The sequence below is a fragment of the Patella vulgata genome, chromosome 1 (genome assembly GCF_932274485.2).
Source record: "Patella vulgata chromosome 1, xgPatVulg1.2, whole genome shotgun sequence".
NCBI classification, from domain to species: domain Eukaryota; kingdom Metazoa; phylum Mollusca; class Gastropoda; family Patellidae; genus Patella; species Patella vulgata.
In genome coordinates, this window is record NC_065879.2 from 38411504 (window position 1) to 38430430 (window position 18927).

Consider the following 18927-nt stretch of genomic DNA (forward strand, 5'->3'; position numbering starts at 1 on the left):
TTTTAGTTGAATGTGTATGTTGAAGGAGAAGCAGTTTCAGGCTGTCCAGTTAGTTTCCAGGTTTCATCAGATCGTTCACAAGTATACTGTCATCCAGTAGAAAAATGTCCCATTGGTCAAACCACAGAAATGAAAGTAGACACATCAAGAGCTGGAAAAGGGAATGTACGAATTGAGGCTAGATCACCCAGTGGCCATTTACAAAGTTTAACGGTCACTGATAGGGGTGGTGTTCATTCTGGAAGTTTTAATCCAACAGAAGTTGGTAAGAATGCTAAGAAACTTGCATGAAAATATAAATCCTCCAGTTCATCACAGGTTGAATACATGACTTAAGAAAATGTCTTATGTTATGCTACAATCATATACTGTACTCTCAGCATTATTACTGACAACACCCACATATGGGTTTTACTATAATATAATCGGGAACATTTTAGATCCCCCACCATGCATTATATTGAGGTCCCAGTGCTGTAGTCAAGAATTGTTGTATTATGAAGCAGATTATTGTGCAGCAGTACATTGTCTGTTTTTCTTTTGTGATCAAACACCTTAAAGCATCAATTTAAACAATATTCTGTTCAATAAAAACGTACACATTCCATGAACTAAACTAATGTAAAATGATCTCTGTCTATGATCTCATTCACATTTCTATCCTGGGTCATTCATGAAATTAACCATTTGTCCTTATTCTTTAGGTGATTGGCAGATGTCAGTAAGATATGATGATGTTGATGTAGGTGGTAGCCCCTATACAGTTAAAGTATATGATCCTAATGCTGTTAAAGTTTATGGATTAGAAGGTGGTGCTGTTGGAAAAGCTCTGGCTTTCAATGGTAAGTCATGGATACATAGTACATAGATCAGTATATTATTTAAACAAACTGTATCTGTGATAGGGGAATCTCCAAAGATGTCATTCGGTGAAATAACTAAGAACCCAAACTCTCTGCAAATCTTGTTTCAGCTTAATCATCTGGTTTGGATCAAAAACCACATCATGCAATTGAGATCTCATCAAATGAACCCAATCCTAATAAGAGACCATCTTGCTAAAATATGAAATCTATCATCCCAGCAAGTGACCATCTTGCTAAAATAAGAAATCTATCATACCAGCAAATGACCATTCCGATAAAACCATTCTGATTTGATTGAAACACTATATTTCAAATTATGTAAATCATTTGTATGTTTTAGCTGATACATCACAGGCTGGTGATGGGGATTTAGATGTGACTGTCAATTATCAGGGACAGAATATTCCATGTTATACAACACTAGAATCTAATGGTCTACACAAGATCAACTTCACCCCACAAGGTGCTGGAGCTTACAAAGTTAATGTTAGATTTGCTGGTGAAGAGGTCAGAGGTGAGTGACTACAGAGAACATATAGGAAAATAATAATCTAGTGTGTGGACTTAGGCTAAATTATTTACCCCTAAATTGCTATTTAAATGAAATGCAGTTGAATGACAATTTTCCCCCACACCCTTTATCCATCCCTATGTGTTGGTGCTTTCCAATTGAAAACTACCCACTGCATATGCTTGCTGATATTTATATAGAAATTCCATAGTGCTTAAAGCAAAAAGCTTATGAAAACCATAATTTTCTAAGCTTTCATAAAGCTGAATTTGCCAAATTATTTTTTTTTTTAAGATGCATATAAAGCTCTAAAATAAATCCCATTTTTTGCTAAGATGTTTATTATGTCAGTATTTTTTATAACTTTCATATTTTTAAAGTAAGTACACCTTCACCTTTTGATTTTTGTCAAATATTTACCAAGAAAATTTATAAGGCAAAACTTGCTGGTATTACAAATATATATTTTGTAGTTTTAGATCTACTTATATACATGTATATATATTTACAATCTTTTGTAATAAATGAGTAACTTCTAGCTTTTTTCTTCCAATTATTATGCACAAAATATATATTTCTTCACACTCTGTTTTCTCAGTAGAAGTGTACAAATTGTTGAAGTGCCAAAAATTTAAATAACAATTTCTTTGCTTAATTCTTAATCAGCTTAAGTAGGAGATAAATAGTGACAACCTAAAATTCTGTATTGTATAATATTTTATTTTTATTAACAATTTCTATCTTTTGAATAATGATTAATATACTTATATGTAGCCTACATGTATATAAGTATTCGAAAATGGGATTTTAATTTGAATTCAGTTATTAGGGCATTTTGTTTTGGGTTCTTTATGACAATGTCAATTTATTAGCTATTTATCTCCAAAATGTCATTATAACTCTCTTGCACTTGATAGGTCCTTCCAAAATATATTCAAACTGTATTATTAAATGTGCTGAAAAAAACCATGTGTAGTTGACATAACAACATAAAAATTACATTAAATGCAAGACGTAAAAAAAAAAGATACTTTTATTTGTGTTTATGATTATGTTATAGTTTAAATAAAGAAATATATGTGTACATCGCGATTTTTGACATGTAAAAATGATTGATGTCTGATGCTATTACCTTGTTTCATACCTTGACTGATTATCCTGTTTGTAAAATTGAAATCTGTTTGAGTTTTCTATCAAATATAAGTTAATGTTTTGTTTATTTTAATTTCAATTATTCTTTCTACAGGTTCACCCTACACTTTAGAAATTGTTGATTCCAGTATGGTAACAGTTACTGGTGATGGATTGAGTCTGGTACCAGTAAACCGACCGGCTGTATTCAACGTTCAAACCCGAGGAGCTGGTGGTGGAAACATTAATGTAGATGTTATATGTGAGTACAATTTTAATTGTGTAAGAAACGTCTTTAAAATCTCATAAAGCAATGATTAGATCTAAATTTTAAATGACAATTTTCTGTATATATCTTTGAAATATTCTAAATTATATTTTATGAATAATCATCATTATATTGCCTTAATTATATAATCCTTTGTATCACTTAATGATACTGGCATGATAACTGTTATTTCGGATTGATCTATCAACTTATGAACTTTCTTGGTGACATTTTGAATGGTGTCTCAGGTCATACATGTCAACATCAATCATAAACTTTTCACCAAATTAAGACAAAAGAGTTATAGATCGGTCTTATTTTACAGTTAATCTGTCTGAAAGTTTTAAATTATTGATGTCTATATAACCTTTTCTCTCGAATATTTAACTAATCTGCATGTTCTCCTGCTATTAACCAATTGCACCCATTAACATTCTTGTGTTGTATATGTCATCAGTTTGTTTTGTATGTCATGTAGTTTGGTGTTTGAATGTTTACATGTAGTCAGCATGGCTTAAATTTTTTTTATTAAGTGGAATGTTTAATTTTATGATGAACAAAAATATATACATTATACTAATGCCTTAATGGTTAATAGAATAAATATTATGAATAAAATAATTGTATGTTATGTATAAGTATGGTGGTATAAAGTTTGAATGATTTTCTATATCTCAAAATGAAAAGAAATTATATCATTAGCATGGAAGTAACTCAAGAAATGAATTACAGTGGGTCTTTTTGCTTAAATATATATATATATCTGCAAAATCTCAGATTAAACAAATCACTTGTTTTGTAAGATTTACTTCCAGTATATAAAGACATTTATAGAAATGTTTTAATGGATAGGTAAAGAAAAAAGGGACTCAGGTTTAAGCGGTTGAAAGGAATGTTAAATGAAGCGGTGCTGACTTTATGAAGGAATAGAACGCTTCAGTTTTTAAAAATAGAATTTTTGTTATTTTTGGCGTTGGCATGCAGACCTACCACTTCCCTCCGTCCTTTCAAACTATATTAACCGTTTCTTACCGCCTAAAAGCAAGGAATATATCTCTTAACTGTTTAAAGTTTAAACTTAAAATGGTAAGTATACTTTGAATGGTTTAAATTTTGATGGAAGCCCAGTTACTGAAGTACAGAAAAACGAGTGTTCACAAATTAAGATAAATATTTATGCTACAATATAATGTTCTTTTTGATATATAGATTCTCTTACATTATTGTGTGGCTTAATTCCTTTTTTCCAAACTGATTCTCTATACAAATCTTTATTTGTACCCATCAAAACAGTTCAATAACTTTATTCAAAACCTAAGACAATGTGAATTTATTTTTTTATTAAAATGAAAACTGTGCTTTCCGTAATTGAATTTCAAATCAAAATATTGATTGTATAATATGTTAAAAGATTTAATTTTGGTGACTGAATTATGGAATTTAAAGGGTTTTTGTTATTTTGTAATTTGTTTTGTTTTTATTAAGTTAAATGTTTTTAATGGTGCAAGATAATTAAAAACTTAACCCTATTTGTTACTGCAGATGTTGGCATGAAAATTTTAGTTAAATGTGTAGCATTTTTGAATTTGTTCTAATTTGTTTCACATCTTTGTAAATGAATCGAATAATATAGAAAATCCATTTATTGCGAATTTTTTGATTAGAGATATGAAATATTTTAAATAGCACCAAGTGGTCGGAAATTAGCCACCAAAATAATACGAGAAACAGATGAATATTATCGAATAGAATATTTTCCTGAAGAAGCAGGTAATTTCTTTTAATGAACTGAATGATTTGGTTTAGTCAAGTGTCCACTTATCATGTGACATGAAGTCAAATGATATGACTCCTAGCTTTTATTTTGTCACTGTCCGGTCAAATTTCCCTCATAGCACACTGCATGGTGTATGGCCGTCTTCATTAGCCCAGTCGGAGCAGAACAGTAGGATGTTAAACCTCATTTCATTTCATTTCTTTTTTATTTGTTAGTTTAAGACTAATAAGTAAATCTGAAGGGTTAAGTCAGATTCAAATAAGCAGTGACAATTTCACAACTAAAGAAAATGTAACTATTATTACCAATTCAATATATGTATCTATTTCTAATTAACTGAAGATTTATCATAAATAACTTTATCTCTAATGTTTCAGGAGATCACAAGATAACAGTATTTTTTTATGATCAGCCATTACGGGGATCACCTTTTACATGTAAAGTTTACGATTTAGGTAAACTTGTTGTTAGAAATATGCCGAAACGAGTATTACCAGGAAATCTTGTATTATTTGATAGTAAGTTTTATATTTTTTTGGGGGGTCTTTGATAACATCAAGAGAACAATACGATGCTAAAATCATAGGGAGAGGTACACATCTCTGCCCGTCTAGCTGGATCCCCAGACTGTGCATATCAATCCTCTTCCTGATCCTTTACTCTGGTTTACTCTTATGAAATTTGGTAGTGTTGGAATAATGCAAGGTAGAATTGATTAATGCAGCATGATCATGATATAAAATCTGTAACATTATAAATGCTACTGAGCAAGAACTTCTCAAGGGAGGTAATATGCAAGTTAAAACAAGGTAATAGCACACCTGAGCTGAAAAGTTGGAGATTGCCTTTAAGAGAAACAATACAAAGAGCTTAAGTTACATGTTTTACAACAGCTTAATGAAACAACAACTTAATGAAAACAGGAAAAAAATTAATTGTCCACAAAGTGTCAAAAGTTTAATCCCAATGTGAACCTCCCAGTGATAAGTGGGAAAAGTTAGTTCTATATTTCATTCAAATATTTATAAATGTCTATTTTGTTTATAGTTGATGCATCCCTGGCTGGTTCAGGAAACATTGAAATACGGGTAAATGAAGGACGAGTAGCGTGTAGTGTAGAAAATAAGGGAGGTCATCAATTTGTGGCATCGTTTATACCAGAAGCACCTATAGAGCATTATGTAGAGATGACTTTTAATAATACCCCCGTGGAAGGTTAGTTTACATGTAGGAAGATTTCTTTAGTTTAGTTTCTTAAACAACCAACTCAAAGGCCGAAATTTATTTTTTTAATTTCTCATTAAACTAGATCAAACCTAAATGCTTTTTTTCCTGTGACGAACAGGTAACTTACAATTGACAATACTTTATTGATGGTTTAGAATGGAATTCTCTCCAATCCCAAATCAGTGACAATCGTGTTGACATGAAAATATCAGTTGCATGACAAACCTTAATTGCCTATCACTTAGATTTATTGTAATTCTGTAGATTCAGAAAATGTGTGAACAACTGTAAACTTGCTTTTAAATGCTTATATTTTGTTGTTTCAGGAAGTCCATGGAGATTAAGCGTGTTGGATCCACAGCAAATTTCTGCCGTAGGGCATGGCTTAGAACTGATTCCTGTAAATCACAAAGCTAAATTTAAAATATACAGTGAAGGAACTCCTTTAGATGATGTCATTGTTACTGTTAAAGGTATATGGGGCTGGGGATATATAAATTACCCCCATCGTCGATATTATACCTGTTTGATTAATAAGCCCTTGCCATTTATGATTTAAAATATATTTCAGAGAGGTTATTTCATACAATATAGACATTTTGTGAGAGTGTTTGGGTGTTCATGTTTTGTTGAGTTCGTGGATTTTAATAGTTATTTGTGTTTGTAATTTTTGAAGTTTTTTGTTGAATTATTTTTAGGTAAGGAATATAATATTACCTCAAGCATTTGATACTACATGATAGATGTGACCACTGCTTTAGCTTATAAACTTTCTTTTTCTTTGAAACCATTTTCAAATTAACATTTTACAGATTCAAAATAAGTTTATTCTTTAGATCAAACTAAATTTTGTTCAGACATTTTGTAGTTTAGTTTGACTATACATGCAATTGTTTTCTTGTAGTTGTTTCCAGATATTTAAATTTTTATATATTAACCAGAATACTCTGTCTTCCAGAGCACCATGTATTGTCACATATTACACCTAACATAGATAAAAACAAATACTCACAGATACTACAAATTTGTTAAATGTGTGACCAAAATATTAGTAAATGTTGTTACACTTCGTGCTGTATGCATTGTTCAAACTTTAGCTAAAGTCGGACTATAAAGATTTTAAATTTAAAGATGTTAATTTGTAAATATTATTGTTTAGAATTAAGATATTCATCAATCAGTAATTATATTTTATGTATTTCATTTTGTTTGGCTTTTAATATTAAATAATTCAACAAAACATGATTTTAGCTAAAGTAAATGTAATGGATACAGCCCTTAGGATTATATTAACAAACATACAAGTTTCTTTGTACAGTTCTCACATTGTTTTATAAATGCTGTGTCACTTACTCTTTGATGTCTCATCACAAAATCTTTTCTTAATATATTGTATTAATGTTTCTATGAAAAGTAATATTAATTTGTTTTGAACAGTCGTTGTTTAATCTCGTGTATATTAATGTTAGAGATGTTTATTATTTTTAGCTCCTTCCGGTCAAACCTTACCATCGAATATTTCACGATCTTCTGAGGAAATTAAAGTAGATTATACACCAAGTGAAGTTGGTAAGCATCGTCTTAAAATTTAATACTAACTGTAAATTGTCACAGAAAGTGCCGTGGCTAGTGCTTGGACATTTTAAAACGTAAAAACATATGAAGCTAGAGGTTTAAATTATGGTTCAAACCATAACTCGTTATTATGTATATTATATACATGCCCTTTAATAGTGCTGGGGAGCAACACATCAAACTAGAAATCCATAAACATGGGGACAATTGAATGTTCTATTTTTCCCAGAGGAATAGTAAAGTTGTGGAAAAGATTATTCTGTTAACGTGAATTCATTTTATATCCAAATATCAAATAATGTGAGATAGCTAGATCCCTTATGTTTCAAGTGAATTCTGTTTGTTTAAATTATTTGTTTCGGTGAATTCAGTTGGTTTATTTTGTTTTATTCAGGTGATTATGAGATTAGAGTTACCTGTGGTGAAAATGAAGTAAATGGAAGTCCATTTTTAGCCAAGGCCTATGATACATCAGCTATAACTGTTACACCTCCTTCAGATGGCTATGTTTATAAACCCATTGACTTCTACCGTAAGTATATATATATATAGGTTTCTAAATAATTTTCATATGTGGAGTGGTTTTCCTGTACTTATTATGGACAGCCACAATAATGTCTTAAAAAATGATTACATTTACAAGGTCTATATTATATATGTACTGTGTACATAATATAGAAACCTAGAAGATAAACACAAGATAAAAATACATGGACATTGTAAGACATAAAAACACTATCATATCAAATGAAAAGATCTTGGGGCTGGCAATAACGTATCATGGCGAGGGCAACAGAGGCAAATGCCTCGGCCCGGTCCCCAGAGGGGCTCGACAATTCTGTGACCAACTTTTTTTATATTTAGTAGAAATAAATAATAAAGACCCATTTCCCGAAAATCGTGAAACAAAGTGGCCTTTTTTCAATGAGTTTTGAAATTATTAGGTAGGGGGACCCCAGGAGGATGGGTTGGGTGGGTTTGCAGCGGGCAGTTTATATCAGAAATGTTTCCATAACCCGAAACCTGAATTATTATTTCTGGTTGACAGGTAGCGGTCTTGTTAATTTTCCAAAATTTCCGCTGGACCCCTATACTCACTCAACCAGCTTGCTTGACAAAAGAATCGCAAATCAATTCTCTGAGTATGTTCCTGACGAAACACACTCTGCACTATTTGGAAATATGATCTGCAACAACTTCATTCAGATTACTAATCTAGATCGACACTAACTGCTTAGAACTAAGTATATGACTTCCCACCCGGGAACAGTATTGGGGAACAGCAGGTACGCTGCCTTGGCACCCGCCGACCTCATGATCCGTCACTGAGTGCTGGCCATAACCGTCCACTGCTATGTGCAGTCTTGCACCAGCAGTGACACAGGCTTGATAAATCAAGGCTTAATGTATAGTGCTTGATATTGCTAGATGTGGAATTAATATAATAATGAATCAACAGAAACTATTTATTAATAAATGTGTCTTGATGTCATCACTGAAGACACTGAAGACAGGTCAGATGGCATTCACCTTTGTCCATCTGCCATTCTGACCTGTGTAGCCGCTTATAATTACTTGTGGTAGCCTAAGTTTACTAAATAGATGAAAAACAGTTCCCTTAAATTCTAATTTGTTTAAATAAAATTGACAAATATGGAGTGTCTTCCAAATTCCTTTTTGATGGACTGGCATAGATGAAAATGTACTAGACCATTTGTTCCTTTATCCATTCTTTTTGATTGTAGTCAAATGTCTAGTATGTATGTGTATCTGATTACCTCTAATATGATGTATATAAAACACATTTAACAGATAATAATGTGACATTGTTACTTTTGTAATTATGTTATTTTACATAATAAATTTTGTATATTTATGTGTTGTAGTTGATGTACAGTATGCAGGAGAAGGACAGTTACAGATAATGGTTAATAATGGTAATTTACCCAATGAAGTTGAAGTACAAGAAGATGGTGTATATAAAATAACATTTGTACCTGTTGAACCTGGAAAACAAAACATTGATATCAGTTTCAACGAAGAACAGTTACCTTGTAAGTTGTTATTTATTATTATTGAGGCAAAGGTGTAGGTCTCTAACTTCTTCAGTAACTACATATTATTTGCTGATAAAAGTAAAAGGCAATTTCACTGTCTCATAACTTTAAGTTGACTTGTGTTGGCTACTAAAATTCATTGTCTGAATACCAACAATTTAATACTGAAATTTTCTTGGCTATCTTTATTACCCGAATCAACATTTCCCCATGCCCTGTTTGCAAGCCTCTTTGACTTCATAGACCTCTCAAATGTTTTTACCCCTGGTTGGGAAACATTGCTGTAGATTACAGGTTGTTGATCACCTTTTCCCCCCACGCCCTGCTTGCAAGCCCCTTTGACTTTGTAGACCTCCCAAATGTTTTTACCCTAGGTTGGGAAACACTGCTGTAGATCACAGCTATGGTGTGGCATTGCAAGGGGTTGTATAATCTCAAAAGGTTGGACTTGGAAGGCAGAGTTTAATATCCTTATCTGGTAATATATAGGCCTACATGTATATTTGTTTTCAAGGTTCACCTCTCACATGTAATGCAACTGATCTGAGTTCGGCTATTGTATCTATGAAACCAACAGAAATAGTCAACCATCAAGCAGTGTTTGATATTAAAACAGAAACAGATAATGCAAATCAAGTTTACTGTACAGTGGAAGTATATTGTAAGTTTATTATACACAAATTCAAACAACTCAATTCAATATTACTTTTAACAGATATTTCTTGGTGTAAGATCATATTGCAAGTTTCATTATGATAAACATGGTATTATGTTGAATTGTGAACATGGTATTATGTTTATAACTGAATATTGTGTACTTATTATGAATCAGAGTCAACCATGTGTAATAATATGTTTACTTTATTGTAATATGTTGGAATAAATCTGTTATAGGTGGGTTGTTGTTTGTTTTTTGTTTCTTGTAAAAATGTATATCCATGAATATGGCATACATAAATACACAAACAAAAACGGCTATGTACTAAAAAAATCTTTGATTCAGTTTTTCTCACATTTTGTCATCTTTGAGCAACTTACACTTTCATATAAGAATTGCACTGGATTGTAATTTTTTTGTACAAAGTTGTTTTGGTCCTTTTCAAATTTCTGATTATTTTCTCCAAACCCTTTTTAGTTTCGTTTATTTTTGTTTGCATATGATTTCAAAGGATTCTAATTTTCATTCCAAAATCTGCTATAAGAATGTTTGATTATCTGAGGTTTTAAAAATTTTGAAGACATGATTAACACAAAAGAGATGATTGATTTTAACATCTAATAATAGTAACAATAAATAAGACCAGGGCCCTTATTCACGAAAACTTAAACTAAGTTAGAACCGAAATTTTAAGAAATTCTGCAACTTCATTGGATATATGCAAATTGATTTTACTGGTCAGCCAATCGAATTGCAGTATTTCTTAAAATTTCGATTGTATCTTAGTTTAAGTTTTCGTGAATAAGGGCCCTGAAGCTATTGAAAGTAAAACTTACAATATATTATAATTTGCATGTACTGTACTTGCATGAACTTGGTTATAGTTATTTTTTGAATATGTTAAAAAAAAATGGTTATTATAAAATGAAACTGTAAGGTTGATATGTGGATGAGGAGCTTAGCAATATTGCATGGTGGTTATAGCTGTAAACGTGAAGGTTAGCTATCTTTTATTTTCATATTTTATAGCTGTATAGCTTTTTCAGAACATAACCTATATTAAATATTAATATTTTAGAGGCACTTAGTAACTGGATAGAGTAATAAATTATAACCCATTCTTATGGAAAACAGTATATTTAGATGACATTTTGAAGAGTATTCTCTCAGAATTATCTGGTATTACCTGGATAACATTATGACAATACTCTTTGAAACCTCACTTGAATATATATTAGTAGCCGTTTTCTACAAGATATGTGTTATACTTTATTACATATTAAATATGTGTGCCAAAATGGGAAAGTTACTGAACAGAATGGTTTTAGTTATAAATTTTTCAAGTGACGTAATTAATTTGTTTAGTTTGGTTATTATATATTACCTTTCTTTACTATTAGCTCCTACAGGACAGAAAGTACCTGTACATATCACAGGCAATGCATCTACTGGATTTAGAGTTGAATATGTGCCAAGAGATATTGGTGAGAACATTTATAATTTCTGAAATACATTTACCATAGATGTCATCTTTTAATTAACATTATATAATACCTAATGATACTACATTTTGTTGGCTTTTACTTTATTTTGTATATACCAAAGGCCCCTTGTCAGGCCTGGTGCCATATTTGAGCTAGCAAGAAATCGGTTCTTACTGAAAGAACTTTTTGGTTAAGATTGGTCTTCTTACTTTAAATGATAACGTCAAAAGTCAGACAATCTGATTGAGATACATATCTAAGTTTGGGTGTGTCTTTTATAATTTTGAGGTCACTCAGGGATTTATTTAAGTTATTTATTGACTATAGAGACAATTTCATTGAATAAACTCTTATTTTAAGGTAAATGTGGTTGATTTAAATATCCTTCCAGATCCTACTGTCATTAAGATCTATAAAATGAAATTTAAACTAAAGGAATAAAACAAAATCAAATTTGTGTTTTAATCAGATTGCAGAACAAGAAGGACTAAATGAAATTTATTATTGTGCCCTCCCCACCCCTTTTTAAGTTTTATGTACAATTTACAATAAGTATGCATGATGTTGTGCAAGTGAGTAAATTTATTGTGCTGTCTTTGTAATTTTAGGAACTTATGTTGTAACAGCTAGTTTAGCAGGCATACAAATAAAAGGAAGTCCATTCCGTGTGAAATCATTTGATCCAACACAAGTTAAAGTATCTCAGATGCCACAAGGGATAGTTGGAACACCTTGTAAATTTATAGGTAAGTAGCATAATATATAGTCATATATATATGTTTTCTGGAAAATATGATATGAAATGAAATGAAATGAAATGGGGTTTAACATCCTACTGTTCTGCTCCTATACTGGGCTAATGAAGACGGGCATATGCCATACAGTGTGCTATGAGGGAAATTTTGCCTGGGCAGCGGCACTATCGCCTACTCTTATATCGAATTCCAACTGCCAAGGGATCTTTTACGTGCATTCTAATGTATACACGGGACCTCGGTTTTTCGTCTCATACGAAGGACTAGACAGCTGTCCTTGAGGAAAATATGATATAATCAATGCAGAGAATCACTTGCATTTAGAATAATCTTACTGAATTTGATCGTGTTTTGTTATGATTTTTGTGTGTTCCTGTTACTATATATTTTACAAAATGTAATATGATACTGTAAATGCACATATTATAGTCATAAGAATTCAGTTACTCGAGAAATTCAGATGCTCTAGAAGTTCATTGTTACATTTAACACATTATATTATTTGAATGGATTTTTGATGCATACACCAGTCCCAGTCTGAATGAAAATACCCCCTGCAGAACTTGTTTTTATTCCCTGGAACCAATATCTAGAGTTTTATTGTCTTTAATAGTTGATGCCTCATCTGCTGGAGAAGGAACACTAGAGTTAACAGTTAGTGCTAATGGACGTAACATACCAAATCAAGCTAGAGCTCTAGGTGGTGGAAGATATGAAGTATCTTTTGTTGGTCGTCAAGCTACTAAACATCAAGCTAACATAACTTACAATGGCCTCCCAGTCCCAGGTGAGTTTCATAATTATATTTCATTTATTTCAAGTATTACATGCTATGATCATCCTAGTTTGGAAAGAATAATCTAAGGATTACTCTATTAGTAATTGCAGGGGGACTGCACCACACACAAACAAATACGTAAGACAAACCTACAGATGGGACACAATATACAGACACCACAAACAACAAACACACATATCGGATCAAGTGAATGGATCTGGGGGTTGGCCGTAAGTGTCCACTGTGCTGTACAGTCCCAGGCCTCTAGGGATACAGATTTCACTCTATGGCATAGTATAACTATATTATTGTTGGATAAAATTGCACCAAATTCGGAATATTCAAAGGAAGAGATTGACAAAAAACTATTTTGCAGGTTGTCCATTTGAAATTGACTTTCTTGATGCCAGTAGAATTACAGCTCATGGAGATGGCCTTAGTTTGGTATCCTGTCACCGACCAGCTCATTTCTCTGTCCATGCACCTGGTGCTGCTATGCCAGACCTGTCTGTCCGTGTACAAGGTAGGGTTGGATGATAGCAAGTGAATATATTTAAAGTTATATCATCTTAAAAACTGTATATGTAGCCTCTCCATGAATAAAGCTTTTTATAATTTTGTTGGGTTTATTTGTATTAAGAAAAAGCATGCTAACATTTGAAAGGATTGTTTTACTGGAGAATTTCATTCATACAAGTTGAATACCACCAAGTGATAATTAATAAGAAATTGCATGAAAGGTTTGTGTGATGCTGTATTACCAAACAGTTGACTGCAAGTCTGGACAATATGTTTGGATTACGCAGGAAATACAAATTGTTACTTGAACCATATCAGTAATATAATCTAACCCTTAAGATAGCATGACCTCTTTGATTTGGTAAAAAAATTGTTCATTTAATCTGTTTTGAAAAGTGAATATATATCTACATTTAAAACTTTAGATTTAGAAATAGCCAGTTTTGTGTTTGTTTTTTTTTAAAAATGCAAAATTTATATAAGTAAACAAACTCACTTTCTCTCCATCTTGTGATTTGAAAATTTAGTTGAATTCAGATTTCTACATCACTAGACAAAATTAAGCATTAGTTCAATCAAATTTTGTACCCTTTTTTGATCTAAATGAAAGAGGTTTGCTACTGTAAACAAAAGGGTGTCAGGAAACAGAATTATGAATTTCTGTGAGGAAGAAAATTAATTTTTGCATGCCCATTGCACAATTAGTTAGATACTGCATGTTTGCGATCATGTTTTCTTTTGTTGCTTCTTATATATATACTTTCTGGCCATGGTGATAATTACACTACTATAAATAGGTAAGTTGTTTAAAAACATTTATTTACTTGTATTTCTGCTACAATAAAACTGTCATGCATGCTAGGGTGTATTTGATTCAGCTATTCTCTTGAGATACTATAAACATTATATTGTGTTTCATTGTAATTTACTGGAGTAAAATATACTGCCAAACAATTTTTCATAACACACTTTATCCCGACTGATTGAAAATTTTATTTTGATCAGTGTTAACAGTGACATCCATTGATTATAAAAAAATCCAAATACATTCTCTTTTTTTAGCACCTGATGGAAGAGAAAGTTTAGCCAAAATAAGACAGAAGAATAATGATACTTTTGATGTTGAATGGACACCTCATGAGATAGGTGAGTTTCAATACAATTATTATAATAATCGGTATTGCTGTAGAAATAGGTCAAATCACTCTTTTTAGCCAATCGTATTCCGAATTCCCACTTACTGTTCAGAGCTTAGAAAGATAGACTTTATTGCCTGTATGTCAAAGACATTGAGAAACAATTCTAAATCATAGAAAAATGGATTAACAAATAAAAGAATGCATGTTTGTCATGGATTTTGTCAATTTTGTTTGTGTTTATTATTTGGCAGGTGATCATCGTGTTATTGTAGAATATGCTGATATGCCAATCAGTGGTAGTCCATTTACAGTTAAAGCTTTTGATGCTTCCAATGTTAAAGTTTCTCATATTGGACAAGCATTTCTGGGAAGACCAGTTCCTTTTACATGTAAGTCCTGTGAATTATTTATTACTTAAAGCTACAATTTCATATTTTTAAGTTATATTTTTAAAATGTATTAAAATAAAGCCTTAAAATCGATGCTATGTATAAACAGTCCTACCTTGATAAAGAATAACCCTATAATTCACTATTGCCAGTTGAGAAATTGGCAAAAATATCATTTTCAACTTCAAATTCAAACGTTTGAAGATAGCTTTTCCATGTTAGGGAATAGAAAAACAAGGGAGGTAATTAGGAGGTAATTGTGTTATTATTTCCGGTGTGAAACATTTTTCAGTGTGAGAATGATAACTATGATCATATAATAGTGAGTTGACAACCTATTTTAGCAAAAGACATAGAAATAATTATGTTTTGTCTTTCTTAGAAAATATGAAATTCTATAGCTTTAAACATTATTTGAAACCTTCATGAGAATTACCCGGTAGATGGATATTTTCATTGGCATAAAACTCAAAACAGCACCAAACTTTTAACTCTGAATCAATTAATTTTCACATTTCTGGGAAAGATGTTTGTGGCCAAGTGGCCTAACATTTTAGATCATAAGGTATGCCGTTGAGGCAAGTGTTGGTGTTTTGATAGTGCCCGTATAACCTCATGGGTGTTCTCTAATTTAAATCTGTACTACATGTGTCGTTTTTTTAGTGGATGCCAATTAAGAAAAAGATGGTAATCTAGGAATACAAATTACTACTGATCATTGGATGGAAGCAGACAAAAACATATAAAATGCTGATTTTTATTGAGGCAAATGTTTTGATTTCAATCACATTGATGTATTGCCTCAAGATCCCCCTTGTTTTTGTGCTCCCCACTTACTAAAGAATATTGGTGGACAAGTAAATTATTTGGTTTAAAGTTGTAGTATATATTTCCTTATTTTAGTGGATGCCAGTGAAGCGGGAGATGGTAATCTAGAAATACAAGTCACAGCTGATCATGATAGCGTTCCTAACTATGTTCGTCAAGATGGTGACATGTCCTTCAAAGTTTCCTTCACTCCACAAAAAGCCAAGACTCATCTGGTTAATATCAGATTTAATGGAGAACCTGTGCCAGGTATTATAAATTGCTTTTATTTTACAATAACTCTTTGAAAAATGTGAGAATTCAAAATATTTCAAAACGACAGAAATTACTTTGAGTGATACAGGGTTCAATCACAGTTTTGAAAATGTGGTTCAAGGGCAACAAGTCGTAATCAAACATAACCAAACTTGTTACCCAATATTCTTATATATTGTCATTTAACAATGAAAACATAATCTGATTGACATCATTCTAGGTAGTCCATTTCACTGTCGTATATTAGACAGTGACCGAGTACAAGTCAGCAGTGATTCTGTTAAACAGATTCCAGCAGGTGTTCTAGCTAGTTTTAAAGTTGACCCTCAAGATGCTGGAGAGGGTGAACTAGAAGTCAAGGTTATCTGTAAGTATGTAGGGTCCTAAACACCCTTTTTCTTTCAACCATAATTTAAAATAGATGCATGCCTCATTTTAGCTCAGTTTTTTATGACATTGTAGAAATGTCAAACTATGTATTTTGAAGTAACCTAATTAGGGGGAAGCCACAGTGGCTCAGTGAGTAAGGTGCTGGCTCACTAACCAGTAAGTCTGTGGGTTGATCACAGTGTTGGCCCAGAAAGTTCCTCAGGATTTTCCAGCGTAGTTTCCACTTGTCAGTGGTGCAGGACAGGGGGCCTGGCAAGGGCAGTATCTAGTCGTTTGAATGGAACCAAAAAATGATGTCCTGGACATTTGGAATTCAAAACAAGAGCGGGCCATAGAGCCAAATTTCCCTCATAGCACACTGTATTGCTTATGCCCATCTTCATTAGCCCAGTCGGTGCAGAACAGTAGGATGTTAAACCCCATTTTATTCCATTTCTTAATTTGGTGTTATGATACTATTTCAGTAAAAGTGTAGAGGTTGAATCTGTTCTAAGTTTTACAAAATAAAGATCCATCATTCATTAAATGTTGTGCGTAAATGTATGAAATCATGGATACAAGTTTCTAAGACCGTACTTTATATTTTCAGCCGCAACTGGTCATGAAATACCTTCAAGAATCACTGGCTCATCACTGGCTACATATAAAGTGGATTATACACCCCAGGAGATTGGACGATATAAAGTTTATGTTGAATATGGTGGAGTAGAAGTTAACGGAAGTCCTTTTACATCAAATGTTTATGATCCTTCTCTAGTCAAAGTGGAATATCCCAACAGAGCTTATTTAGGCAGACCTATTTACTTTCATGGTAAGTTGGAACTTTTGCAGTCTGATGCATTTGCCTGAGATTGTTTTGCCATCAAACTTCAGTCTTATGTAATTCAAGTAACATTTCACTGGTTTGGCAATTTCTGGTGCAAATCAAAGTAGAATTTGAGACACTGCATTATGCTTACATTATCCTGAACATCCTATTGAAGATTTTAATACCAAGGATTCTCATAGCTGCATAGTTCATGTGTGAACATTTTTACCACTTAATTAATGTGAATTCCAGTGGATGCATCCGCTGCAGGACAAGGAGAACTGGCAGCAGAAATCAAAAGTCATGGTACAACAGTTGCAAGTCAGTTCCGTGAAGTAGGTGTAGGAAGATATGAACTAAGTTTTACACCACAGGATATGTCAACTCATGTAGTTACTGCTTTATTTAATAACTACCCTATACCTGGTAAGCTTTGTTTAATAACTACCCGCTGGGGCCGCGACCTCGTAAGATGTATTTAATAACTACCCTATTTCCAAAAATTTAATTTAATTTCACTTTTTGATTTGATGCCTGGGTCTGTCTCCCCCTCTGACCTTCATCTCTGCCTATCATTGAATATTTTCCTTACAATCCTCTGAATGATTACTAAAAGATAATGAATTGAGACCTCAAATACACTAAAAGGGCCGGGAATCTTTATTTCTTTAAATGATATGTGGGCAGGGCTCTTAACCTTTAGAAATTGGAGGAAACCAGGGAATCTGTAGAAAAAAAACTTAGGCAGGCAATCCTATTTCTTTGTTGCATGAAGATATATGGTCAAACTCACTTTTTGCAACTATGACTATAGTCATTCAACTATTTGGACATGCAGAACTCCTATTCAAATTTTATATAATTTTATATAAAATTATGTTATTTAGCAGTAGGCCAAATGTGCATCTGGCCCTTTTGAGACAGAAGTAGAAGTTTCTCAAAAATTTGATGGAGGTGGAATTTACTACTACAAGAGATCTTCCAAGATTTACGGACCCCATCTTAAATTATAGTATAATAATGTGCCATCACATATAAAGTGTTAATTTGTATTACAGGTTCACCATTCCATGTTGATGTAATTGATACTAGTAGTGTTACTATGAGTGGACAAGGTTTAAGAACAGCACAGGTTTATCGTGAAACATGGTTTAATCTAGATCTACATGGTATGGATGATACAGATCTAGATGTACAGATTGTTAGTAAGTAATCCTATCATATTGATTACATGTCGCATTTTCCTCTATCACAAATTTATCAACTGAACATGGATACATTGATCAGTTTTCCATTGGGCCCCTCAGTTTAAATGCCCTCTTGATCGGTTGCTTGGCAAAACTCTACTGTAATAGAACTGATAAGATTAGACCACAATACTATGGACAGTCTCTTGTTATTTCAATAAATCAATATTAAAACTTTACATCTGGCTCTTTATGAATAAATCATTTATGGATTCAAACTAATTCAAAGGATTGTTGACTGTAGACTCCCGGTGGATTCTTGCAA

The 18927-nt window shown here is 32.3% G+C and overlaps 1 protein-coding gene across 2 annotated transcripts in view; it reads left to right on the forward strand.

The window, feature by feature from the left end:
- Positions 1–18927, forward strand: part of LOC126808381 (filamin-A) — a 79622-nt gene that overhangs the window by 28662 nt on the left and 32033 nt on the right. Inside the window, exons 8-30 of one of the 2 annotated variants that reach the window (XM_050533053.2) lie at positions 7–265; positions 705–842; positions 1207–1380; positions 2624–2770; positions 4463–4546; positions 4931–5071; positions 5601–5768; positions 6107–6253; positions 7269–7349; positions 7750–7887; positions 9242–9409; positions 9927–10073; positions 11471–11554; positions 12163–12300; positions 12923–13096; positions 13464–13610; positions 14669–14752; positions 14997–15134; positions 16038–16211; positions 16438–16584; positions 17197–17418; positions 17668–17841; positions 18474–18620. In XM_050533053.2, coding sequence (XP_050389010.1) covers positions 7–265; positions 705–842; positions 1207–1380; positions 2624–2770; positions 4463–4546; positions 4931–5071; positions 5601–5768; positions 6107–6253; positions 7269–7349; positions 7750–7887; positions 9242–9409; positions 9927–10073; positions 11471–11554; positions 12163–12300; positions 12923–13096; positions 13464–13610; positions 14669–14752; positions 14997–15134; positions 16038–16211; positions 16438–16584; positions 17197–17418; positions 17668–17841; positions 18474–18620 — 3421 coding nt within the window. The remainder of the gene's footprint in view (positions 1–6; positions 266–704; positions 843–1206; positions 1381–2623; positions 2771–4462; positions 4547–4930; positions 5072–5600; positions 5769–6106; positions 6254–7268; positions 7350–7749; positions 7888–9241; positions 9410–9926; positions 10074–11470; positions 11555–12162; positions 12301–12922; positions 13097–13463; positions 13611–14668; positions 14753–14996; positions 15135–16037; positions 16212–16437; positions 16585–17196; positions 17419–17667; positions 17842–18473; positions 18621–18927) is intronic. The other variant, XM_050533054.2, reaches the window with a different exon arrangement.